This window comes from Paramisgurnus dabryanus, chromosome 6 (genome assembly GCF_030506205.2).
Source record: "Paramisgurnus dabryanus chromosome 6, PD_genome_1.1, whole genome shotgun sequence".
Classification (NCBI taxonomy): domain Eukaryota; kingdom Metazoa; phylum Chordata; class Actinopteri; order Cypriniformes; family Cobitidae; genus Paramisgurnus; species Paramisgurnus dabryanus.
Window position 1 is genome coordinate 1259943 of NC_133342.1, and position 13084 is coordinate 1273026.

Consider the following 13084-nt stretch of genomic DNA (forward strand, 5'->3'; position numbering starts at 1 on the left):
AGCTTTGTATCTGTAGAAACCCGGCAGTATTACTGAATGACCATGTTTCCCTCCCTCATTTCCCCCTGAGAGGAGAGATATCTGCATTTTGGTTCTGCAAAAAAGTCCTCCGATGATGTAATATGACGATTTTTGCATCATCGGAGGACTTTTTTGCAGAACCAAAATGCAGATATCTCTCCTCTCAGGGGGAAATGATAGAGGGAAACATGGTCATTCAGTAATACTGCCGGGTTTCTACAGATACAAAGCTGAATGCTAAATCGGTGAAGTATCCCTTTAAGTTTGCTTGTTATCCGTGATTTCTCTCTTGAGAAACCACGCATGTGCATTTATGACAAGATCATAAGGAGCGTGTAACGCGCTGTTTTATTATGCTGCTGAATGATCTCAGCTTCAGTGCGAACAGTGACGAGCTCCTTGATCTCTGCTTCAGTCCACTTTGCAGATATTTCTCGTTGTGAATGTTAATCTGCATTTAAATCCCCCAAGTTAAAGTGCTGAACGATAACTTTTTGTTGCGATGACATGCGCGTCCTCACTACAGCACGTCTGCATTTTGTTTACATCGCTTTCCGTAAATGTTACAGCTATGTTACTATAGGTCCCCTTTATGGGAGTAATCCCAGAACATTTACGGTACGTGTTTGTGTGTTCAAAATAAGAAGCATACGGTTACAAACATCTCTTCATGTACTATTTTGCGCATGATTTCAAATGACATCATAAAAACCAATTGTGTTATTTTGTCCACATTTAACTTGGAAAATTTTCATTACCGCAACGTGTCAATGACTGGAATTGGGTTCTTTGACATGGAAATATTTATAATTAAAAAATCTTAAAAAATAAAAAGCTTCAGTGCATGTTATACTATAAACATTTACAGTAAAGACACATGTGGTATTTGGTGATCATTGGTAAATGTACAGACAATAATAACGAATATAAATGTGTCCAAGACCAATTTTCTCATCCTCCGCAACAATTTTCAATTATTGTTTAAGCCCTCAAGGAACTAACATTTTCAAAAAACATTTGTTGGAAGGGACTTAATTGACTGTGACACTCAAGAAGGCTTCCAGGTAAGCAGTTCTTATTTTTTTCTATCCAGTTGAAATTTTGTTTGTCAGTACCTAGACAACTTTTTAGTTCTCATTACCGAAACATGAGTTTGTAAATGCAGATATTTATTGTAATATCATGTTGCGGTAATGATAATTTTTTTTAAATAAAAATCTAAAATTGGCTTCAATGGCTTTTTTTTTTTAAATCTGATGCTGGACACCTTCTAAGTCTGGATTTCGTGAGAATCACCCGTTTGTGTTCATACAGAAGCCTCTATTGCCAATTTTACAGAAATTTTCACAAGTGCTGTGTGAATGGGGTTTAAAAACAGCGGCAACAAATTTGATTCTCTCTTTCTATTCTCTCGACCTCTTATTCATTCAGTGGCATACACTCAGCAGCTCTTTATAACCCAGACCACCAAAAACACACACACTTTGTTGAATGATTCGACTGAACTGTTACAGAACAGCTGTGCATTTGGACACACACATAAAGTGAGAGTTACACAGTTTCTCCCAGCAGACAGTCTCCTGTATGTGTCCTCATTCAAAAGGGTGATAAACCACAACTACTAATTAACACAATGCAAATCATAAAACAGGTGTGTACGCTGTGAGACGGTGAACACCCATCACTGATGTCACTTAAGTTTAGTGAAAAATGAATATTTCTATAAAGAAAATGATTAATAGGGGACTAAATTATTACATTACTAATGTTCAGAGGAGGAACTGCAAATGTGACTTGCCTTGTTTGTCAAACTGTGGACAAGCTGTTATAAAGCCTATTAGCTTTTACTTTACCCATTGTTTGTCATAGGCATGGGCCAGTATCAGATTTAAGCAAAAATACCAAGGTTTCACAGTGTTGCGGTATTGCCACTGCAACACTAAAATGTGTTTTTTCAAATGTCTGCATATAGACGGTTTCATCGGACGCACGTGATACACGTCTGGATCCGAACCTTACTTCCGGTTTCGTTTTTTTAATGGTCTGACTAGTTGCTAAACTGATCTCTTGAACAAATGCCTCGTCGAAAATAAGAAATGTTTTGGTTTCCTATCTAATCTATGTGTTGTTTTTTTGCTTGTTATATAAATAAACTACGTTTAAAGTACTTTGTTGATATTTATTCTTAGCGGAGTTTACCGGAAGTTACGTGCGGACCGCGACAGCCGTTTGTTTATGTTGTTACTGCTGAAACCGTCTATACATACAACAACTTTTCAACTGGACAGACACAATACATTTTATTTACATACAACATATGGCAGGCAAAAACAAAGCCTTTAATTGTAATATTCTTTAAAAAAAAAAAGCATTTTAAATGTGTATTAAATGTTATCATCAAATCAAAGACATGATGACTAAAATTATTTGATATATTTTTTGTAAACACAGCTCATACCTTGGAAAACAATATCACAAAAAATTTTAGTGGTTTTGATACCTTTACTCTTTAAAGGTGCAAAAGAGGATGTTTGTTTTAATCATTTTTGCAATATTACTTGAAACTGTCTTTACTAAATGATAAAAGACTATTTATTAGCTGCACTGAAAGTAATAATATTAATATACGTCATCTGTGCACAAGATAGGGCCTTTAAAACATCATCCAATTGCTCATGCGGTCATTGCATAAGCGATTGGCCCTCTGGCTTATCAATCACTGCCATTATGTTCCTTGTGAGAGATGTGCACGCTCCAGTAACTAAACACAGGCGACGCATGCGCATAGCAGATGAAACTGCGTCTTAAGTTTCGGTTTGTTTTCATTGTCGATCCTGCTTTCCTCCTCAAATTTGCACCACGGTAGAGAAGAAACTCGAAGGAGGACGCAAAAGAAAGACTTTAAGCCGCTGGGAATATGTAGCCAAAGTCGTTATTGGAGAAACATTTCAACGCTGGAGAGCAATGAAGGAACAGAGAGGTGTCAAGACAGACGCGCAGTTCGCAAAATTCTTCCCGACAGGTAACAGTGATTATTCTTTCTTTAGCGAATTATTATTGTTGTATAGCCTGACGTTGTCATACTCAATTCTAGTCAGAATTTGAGTCTGATACCGCTCCATTGAGCTATAATTATGAGGCGTGTCTCAACCGAAAAATGCCTCTGCACTCAATTGGATAGACCTACGACCAATCAGAGCAACGGGGTGTGAGACGTATGTTGAAATGACGTATTTGCAGCTTGACCGAACTGCTAGTTATTTCGCTACGACACACACTACAAGTCTGAGTTTGCGAACGTACATCAACACCTACTATGTTTACAACATTTCATTTATATCACATTAAGTCATACAGTAAGACTATCTCTTACCATTTGTACATTAGTTGAACTTCATCCACGACGATACCCATTACGTTTGCTTGTTATATCCATCTCGTCGTGCACACCGAGTTGCATCGCTGTGATACCCATTTTAGTTGCTTCTTTAACTTGATCTTTCATAAGTGCGACAACTTTTGTCGAATCCCGTAGGACGGCAAAAACATCAACAAATGCCTTGCTCGCGTTTCTCTGTTCCTCTTTTAAAATCAATGCTCTGTCGATATCTTTTAGAACAGACTCAATGTTAGAGTCCACACATCTGATTTCTACCGCGGCAGCCATTTCGTTGTAAACAACAGATTCAACACACGCGCTCTTTGGTGACGTGGTTGATTTACGTTACTGATCATCTGTCCATCATCATATAAAGCCCGCCCTGACAATTTGATTGGTTCGACCAGCTTTGGGTCGAGCATAGTAGCAACTCAACGGTGAAACTCCAGACCGATCTTCCCGTTCCTCAAAATGTTGTGGGCGGGGCTAAGATCGGCTGGCACCCAGGCTAATTGTTGTACTGTTATTCAAAAATATTGACGTTGTTCTTGTACTGTAGTTGTAAGGCAGTGACCAGTCTGCTACATCCTAGTTGAAATGGGAGTAGCGTCGACTGATCTAACATTTTAACGTTTTATTTGTTTATTATCAAATCATTTCACATAATGAATCCACTGACGCGACACAGCATATGCCGGTGGTAAACAAACACTCGTGTTCAAATATTCGTGCACGAGTTTTGGAAGGCGTTCCCTAGAAATGAGCTGTGAAGGAGGGAGGCTGTTCTTGCGCATGCGCTCATTTAAAAAACTCAGTAACCGTTTTTGGATTCTCAGTCGGCGAAAAACATCCTCTTTTGCGCCTTTAAAACCGGTAACCAGCCCATGCCTAGTTTGACAGAGCATTAAAACTCAAGAGAATTAGTTATCAAGTTAGTTGCATGCCCACACGAGTAAAAAGGACAGACACCACAAAATAAACGTTGTTTTGGTTAAATGGGGACATAAGTCGGTAAAGGAAATTGACAGTTTAAGTCATTTTTTCAGTGTAAAGATGATTACTATCATTGTACAAATAGTTGTTTTTACAGCCATATGCACTTATGTAGGTCTACTGCTAACCTGCCAGAGGTTACAAAGTCATTAGCTGTGAATTATGGAGAAACATAATAGAGAAAAAGATATGATGATGATTTTACCAATGAAAGCATTACACATTATGTTTATGAAATATTACAATGGCAAACATTTAGAGGAAATTCCCTTTTTTTAAAAGAATGATCTTTTCCAGGAGTCTGCATAAGTAAAGTTCACTGCCTACTGTTTCAAATTTGCTAAATTAGTGAGAGTTTTAGGTATCAGCATTTACTTTTAAATAAAACAAGAGAGAACCAAGCGCTGCCAAAACACAAATAAAAGCCACACAAAACTGTACAATGGACAAATAAATCATCTCTCTACTTCTTTTTTTTTTTAAATGACTAAAACCTCAAATCTTCCAGTCTGCCTCATCAAGTCAGTGTCTCAAACCCACACAAACAGGAAGCTGTTTTCTACCATAAACTAAGTTTATCTCAGGAATTTTGGGCCTCTAATCCAATTCTCCATCACTGCAATAAACCAAAACACACTGGAACTAAGTAACCCAATGTTTCACTCAAGGGCTTAAATCGTTGAGAAACCCCCCGAAACTGAAATCATGAACACACACGTTTCTCTTCACTCTGGGTTAATGTTTCATAGATCTCTAAGCGCACACACACATATTTACATAGCTATTTAAATGGGGAAATACCATAGACGTCTATTGTTTTTAAATACTGGTCATTTTAACTCTTACCCACACCCTAACTCTCAATTTGATTTATACCAAATGTGCCAACGATAAGCTAAATCGAACAAAACTCTTTAAAGGGGACATTTCACAAGACGTAAAAAGATGTAAAATAAAAGTGTCCTAGAGTACGTATGTGAAGTTTTAGCTCAAAATACCATAAAGATAAATTATTATAGCATCTTAAAATTGCGACTTTGTCAGTGTGCGCAAAAATGTGGGGTGTGTCCCATTAAATGCAAATGAGCTGATGAAGTGCGAACACTAATCGCCATAATAGTGGTTTGTTGAAATTGAAACTAGGGCTGTCACAATGATTAAATAATCAGATCACCGCAATGATTGCACATCTCTCTTAAAAACACAAGGGGGAGCTGCAGCACCTAATGAGACCATATCAGATGGCGCTCCTTAACTGAGAGTACAATTATTAGGCAATTAACCGTCAGCCGAATTTCAAAACCGTGACAGCTCTAATTGAAACTCAATTGTGGTGTCAATTATTTTCTCTCTCTCTATCTCGGCACTAAATGGCAGTGCCGTGGTTGGATAGTGCAGATTAAATGGTGGAATTATTATAACAAGATCCCCTTCTGACATCACAAGGGGAGCCAAATTTCAATGACAATTGGTAGGTTTATAGAAGCACTGGGTATCGATTCAGATGTTCCAGATCGATTCAATTTCGATTCACAAGCTATCAAATCGATTCGATTTCGATTCTCAATTCAATTTCCTATTCCGGATCTCGGGTCGGTTTTTATACTCGATTTTCGATACAACTCAATGAATATAGATTTAATACAAATACTATATTAATAAAAAAGAACAGTGAACATAAGTTTACAAGTGGGTAATTAATAAAAAGAAATTAAAAGCAACAACACTATCGTTCTCGTCTTGCTAGCGAAATCTAAAATGCTTCCATACCTCTTACTTTTTATGTGAAGTGGCATCAATGTCGATGAAGCACCTAAAACCGTAATTTTAATCACTGAATGAAAGAATGACAGGCTTGCCTCTCACTCCTTGGTAACATTGCGCAATTAATCTTACGTTCAATGTTTGCAGAAAAAAAAATGGATTCTGCTCTTTGAGAATCGATTCTGAATCGACCACGTAAAAAAACGATTAATGGAAAATTTAACGATTTAATTTTTTTTTGCCAAGCCCTACTAGCGACCCAATTATTAGCGCTTAAACATGGAAAATTGAGATTTTTTTATGCAATGTCCTCTTTAAAGATATATTCAGAAGATATTTACAAATGTAATTATCTTTATGCAAAAACAATAGAGGTCTATCATATGTCCATATCCTTGACAGAAGAGTATTTCGAGTTAAGCAGCTCTGGCCGTGTCTCGTATTTATCTGCAAACAAGAGACATTAAGGACAGCTCAACCAGTTTAACCCACACACGTTCATACCATTACAGCTTATAATTCACATAAAATACTCTCTCTCTCTCTCTCTACCCAAAACTATCCTTCTTGAACGTTCACACAGATTTCAAATGACCTTTTTTAAATGGCAAAAACTCACAGCAGTGACATTTATTTCTGAAAGAACGGAATTGTAAGAGAGAAAAAACCCGGAAGAAATAAAAAGGGAACGTGTTTGCCAGATTTTCTGGGCATTTGTTCAGATCCTGTGCTAAAACAGATGTCTCGGGAGATTCACGCATTTGAACAGGTAGCAATGAATCCAACTAAAACATCACACGCGAAACCCATGCGCAGCTCCCAAACACAACATCAGCGACTTCAAATCTCTTTTCATGTTCGGATAAAAGAAAACCTCGCACTTTGAAGCCGAAAACTTCTGTTTGTGTACGTGTGCCCTTGTATTGTGTTTCTAAACTCCTAAAATAATATCAAGAGTTTTGGAGAGCGGTCACGCTGGGCGGAGTAAAGGATGAAACAGACCAGAGTAACTCTGTAATCTCAATGCTGCTTACCGAGCATGTTTAGAGCTTACCACACCACACACACACACACAAAAACGCACGCACATAGATACTTCTTCATGGCTTGCTCCATGTCTGCCTCTTTCTTCCCCCCTTTTTGCTTCTCTCAATTGGTTGCAGGAAGTAGGGGATCAGATATCGTTTAGGTCAACAGGAAGACAGAGCAATGATGAAGGGCATTCCTGCATACTTCAAACCCAAAGACCCCAAACCCAGCTCTGTTATACACAGCGTGATCTGCATGTGTTTGCGTTTTCTTGACGTACAACCAAACTTTTCTCACCAAGCAACCCCTTAAAACACACAGACTCTCTTACTTCTTGGCTGCCTGACCTACTTTTCCAAAGCAATCTCGATTTCTCTTTCTAATTTGAAAAATGTGTGTTTATACTTTGCAACAAGTATGGATGAGAGGGATGCAGAAAGAGACAAAGAAAGAGAGAGAGGTGGCTATATAAACTCACACACCAAAAAAGACAAGGATCATTTTCATGCATGCACGTATCTATGCACACATGGGTGTGCATGTGTGTTTTCGCCCTTTGCACCTGGCCGTAATTTACAAGCATCAGAGAAATTATATTGTGATGAATTATAACCGTAGATCGCTTGTTTGCTTCCTCATTTGTTTGGCAATTACAATGTGCTGGTCATCAAATAAACCAGTCAAGCATTTAGTAGTTTGTCTGCATTCTTCTGTTGACACAACTGTCGAAAGACACGCAAACATTGTGGGATTAAAAGAAATATGAGGCACTTTAACACATACAGACTTTTTAGCTGTCAGTACATGTACTATACAAAATTAATCCACTACCAGTTCTTCTCCTGCAACCTCGCTCTCTCTCTCTTTCTCTCTGTTCTGAATATCAATGTCTTCATTACAAGCAGCTTTTCACTCTGCAGTTTAATCATTAAGCAACTCACAAGTTGGACATGCAAGAGACTGCGGGTGTTCGTGTTTATGTGCAATGCCCGGCAAAAACGTCCCTTTTTGAACATCTTCAGAGATAAAAACTATTCAAAGGCATTTTTTTATCTTTTAGGAAAAATGTAAGGGTTGAATTTCAGTCCATCAGGTTTATTTGAATGTCTTGCATGTAACATTGAAATGATGCACTGATGCTCTCCATCTCATATTACACAACCCTGTATCATGAAATTATGTACGTATAGTAACGTAAATTTGTGAGTTTTTTTCGTGACACTGACACGCTTTTCCGCCTTTTTGCGTGAACATATCACGCATTTCTGTTTACGTATCACTGTCACGTTTTTGTTACTCAACTGTTTTGTCCTATTTTCAAACCATTAACGCTTCGGGTTAGGGTAAGATTTGGTGTTTGCTTTAGGATGTCACTTTAAGTATTGGTTTATACATTTTTTTCATGATTTTTTTGTTTTATATTTTATGATTTTTAAACCATTTTCTCTTGGCATTAGGGTTAGAGTTGGGTTTGGATAAGGATGTCATTTTATGTAAATCTAACCCTAAACCGAAGCAACAAAGGTAAGAAAATAGGACAAAACAGCACTGTAAAAAGATTCCGTAGAATTTACAGTATTACTGGCAGCTGGATGCCAGTAACTTACTGTATATTTAAATTTATGTTAATTACCTGCAACAGTTTGTTCAAAGTTAAATGAAAATTAAACATTAGCAAGTCTGTATCTTTACAGAATAAAACTAAAATAACAGCATCAAGCAAAGCATTCTGGGAAACAAAATCTGAAGGAAAAACCCAGAAAAAGGTTGATGAGGATTTTTGGTTCTCAGAATGCTTTGCAGGCTGTTATTAAATATTTTTATTCTTTAAGACAAAGACTTGTTAATGTTCATTTAACTTTGAACAAATTAGTGTCAGTAAATAACATAAATTTAAATTTACAGTAAGTTACTGGCATCCAGCTGCCAGTAATACTGTAATTTCTACGGAATCTTTTTACAGTGAGTTGAATAACAAATACGTGACAGTGACACGTAAACAGAAATGCGTGACATGTTCACGCAAAAGGCGGAAAAGCGTGTCAATGTCACAAAAAAACCTGCACATTTACGTGACTATAGGTACGAATTACAACAGCATTAAAGAAAATCTTATGTATAATTATAATTCTAGTTAGCTAAATACTTAAACTAAAACAATACAGCATGTCCTTATTTGGATAGGTAAATATGTGTTTGTATATAGTGTTACACGGCTGTGCAATACGCCAGGTGCCAAATACGATCCACCCTACTGTATGTGTGTTTTACTATGTAGATAAAACTCAGCATACACATATGCTTGAAATATGAACAGCAATGCAGCCGAATTGAAGCAGAGAAAAAGAAAGTGACAACCAACCATCATGATAAATGCAAATCAAAGTGAGGATTCATTATTTCACAAAACACACGTGATCTCTGATCAGTCAGCTTCTACGTACGTACATTTTAAAAATTCCTTGTTGCACTTAAATTTTTAAGTTTAATTAATTTGAAATTACAATTCATTTCAACTTTCTTGACTAGTGACGAGTTGTTATATATTATAAAAATAAAGTTCAAGTGGAATAAACTTACAAATTCAAGCGCAACAAACTTGTTCTACAGTGCATATGACTTTTCCGTTTCAGGAAAAGAGCAACCTGGAGCGATTCCATTCCCAGACCGTCACTCATCTGTCAAACAGTATGCCTACGACGCTGATTGGCCAACTTGAAGAAAAACAAAGGGATTTACCTTTGAATAAGCGCCGCCCATAGCGAGTGCAGGGAAGCATTAACCTTGATGACGCCGCTGTGCAAACACAGCCATACACAAACACACCTAAAAGAGAAACGACCTGTGGCCATACCTGCAAACTGAATTGTGTGCATATGCACCCATGCTAAACCAAAACACAAATAGAAGTAGGGCAATAAATATCTCACTTTGAGATCATACGGTCTATATTTTCCTCTCTCTGAGGTTAGTTGTGTATATAAGCCATGCATTAAACCGAAATCATACTCTCACTCTCTTGCTGAGGTCAGTCATGTAGACAGAGCTATGTGACAGGCAGGCATTCACGAGCGTCATGATCCCTTCCCCAATCCCGCACGCAAGTTTCTGCTGAATCCGTTTCCGTGCACACTGCTCTCTCTCTCTTTTTAAAGACTGCTCCTTTTGTTCAAAACCGATTCGCCTGCTAGATATGCAGCAGCCGGCGGATATTTGAGACTATTGTGTGAAGTTGGTGCAGTTTGAGCTCCGGCAACAAGCTGCATGTTATGTGCTTTCCTTCAAGACCACAACACTTAATATATATATATATTAAATATATATACATATTGACATGGGTGTCAAACTTTGGTCCCAAAGGGCCACTCTTCTGCAGATGTAGATCCAGCATCGCTCCAGGCAGCACATCTGTCAGTAACTTTTGTGTAATGCTGAAGACATTTTAAATGGTTCAGGTGTGTTTGATTAGGTTTGGAGCTGAACTCTACAGACAGGTGCCCATTAAGGATTGGTTTTAAAGAGGACATTTCACAAGACATTTTAAGATGTCAAATAAGTCTTTGGTGTCCCCGGAGTATGTATGTGAAATTCTAGCTCAAAATACCACATTGATAATTTATTATAGCATGTTAAAATTGCCACTTTGTAGGTGTGAGCAAAAATGTGCCGTTTTTGGATGTAAATTAGATGATCTCTGCACTAAATGGCAGTGGTCTGGTCAGATTATTATAATAAGATCCCCTTCTGACATCACAAGGGGAGCCAAATGTCAAGGACCTTTTTTCACATGCTGGCAGTGAATGGTTTACCAAAACTAAGTTACTGGGTTGTTCTTTTTCACATTTTCTAGTTTGATAGAAGCACTGGGGACCCTTTTATAGCACTTAAACATGGAAAAGTGGAAAACTAAACAAGGGTTTATTTTATTAATGCCACACCTCCACAAGTGTAAAGCATCATCTTAAAAAAAGCATAATGTTATGCCTCGAGCCAAAAACTGGTAGCGTTTGCGTGTGACTCACTTGGCGCCGGCTCAGGGGAGCGGCTCGTGCTGCTGATCATCATCTCGAGCTCATGTCACTATCAGGTTATGAGTGATGAATAATAACATTGTCTGATTCCCATCATCACCAGTCCAAACAAGCATTGCCCAAAATTCCCTTTATGATTTATCATAGATACACTTCAATTCATTTTCAGTTTCATACAATAAAAATGTATCATTATTCAAAATATGAATTAATATACATTAACCCTGCTGAAAAAAAACAATAAAACCATTACAGAAAATTCTAATGGTTTCCATTAAAATACCAATAAGAACCATTAGCTTTTACCATTAAAACCACTACACTGTAGTGTGTTTTGCGCCATATTCCATTAAAACCAATAAAATTCCCAATAAAAATTAGAATTTTCTGTAATGGTTTTATTGTTTTTTTCAGCAGGGAAATATGCAATATATAGTAATATTAATAAAATATGAATACAAATATTAATTAAAAATAACTAATATACCAGAAATATAATACATTAAATAAAAAAAGTATAAATTATTATTTTTAGAACGCTAACCAATTATAGCTTACTTTGTTATCATCAACGATACTTTGTTAGTTTTACAGTAATGATTATTAGATAAACATAGGTACAATAAAAGCTGAGCTGTCACTATCGAAACCACTTGTTAATTCAGCGGGTGTACACGGTCCAAGTTTATGTTTGGACTTCTAATAATAGCAACGGGATGTAGAGAAGGAAACGAGAAGAAAGGTGAGGAAATGCCTGCGATATCCATTGGGAACGAGACCAGACTGCAGGAGACCAAACCGAGACCAGAACCGGCTAAAAGCGCGCACACACTCTCTTAAACATTACAAAAACTTAAAGAATAAGAGCGACTACAGCGAAGAAAGACATACAACTAATTAGTACATTGTTAGTAAGCATCATGTTTTGAAACACAAACAGCTGAATATATAACATTAACAGTAATTTTTACATTACCTCTGTGAAAAAGTTATCCATTGTCCTTATAATTATTAATGTCTGAGGTCTTCATAGGAGTCGCCGAGCTGAACCATAAGTGACACACAACCGCGTGAAAAGTTCACGCATCTCACTGAACTCTGGTAACCAATGAAGCCAGTCTCTCTCTTCGCAGAGATAGCCCACAGTACGTCTTTGTTTCAGACCATACAGATGTTTAAAAAAAATACAATGTGCCCGCTACGAAACGCGAAAGTATAAAAGAGTGGACTAGTTCACTAGCGCCGTAACACCGGGTCTCGCGAGGCGCACGCTGATGTCCGTGACGGGATTAAAAGGAGATGCAGCGCGAGGCAGCTTTGTATGCCGGTGTGACACGCGCCTCGGTAAACAGCGAGGGCTTCGTCTCCTGCCAAGTTTGCGGTGACTCGGACTCCACGGAGTCTGATCTCTGACCGGTGGCTCCGCCCCGCGAGCAGTTTGAATGGGAAAATTTTAGATGCCTCGCGCGCTCCGCCTGCCGTTCCCGTGGTGAGGGTGCGCGCGGGCCAATCGAATCGCCTAGCCTATCGTGTGTCTTTCGGTGTTTAAACCTCAACACAAATGAAACAGGAGTACATTTTACAGGTACAGTGAACACCTGTGAAATTTTTCACTCTGCGTATATAACCCCTTATCTTAGAGAGCTGGAGAATCATGTACTGTTGCAATGCTTATAAAGGGGTTTTCAGCACTTTTTTTACTTTATGAAGAAAGTATGTGTAGTGTGAATGTGTTTGTCAAGGTTGTGTCAGGTCAGGCTGAGTGAACTTTTTATCAGCTGATAACACAAATGCCCTACACAGCGTTGTATCTTACGCCATATATAACCTTTAAATCGTATAAGCCTTTCAACTACAAACCTTTCAA

At 37.8% G+C, this 13084-nt stretch overlaps 1 protein-coding gene across 1 annotated transcript in view; it reads right to left on the reverse strand.

Annotated features, from left to right (window-relative positions):
• Positions 1-12615, reverse strand: part of myo10 (myosin X) — a 70558-nt gene extending 57943 nt beyond the window's left edge. Inside the window, exon 1 of the mRNA XM_065266556.1 lies at positions 12194-12615. Coding sequence (XP_065122628.1) covers positions 12194-12214 — 21 coding nt within the window. The 5' untranslated portion in view covers positions 12215-12615. The remainder of the gene's footprint in view (positions 1-12193) is intronic.
• Between the last annotated feature and the right edge of the window lie 469 nt (positions 12616-13084).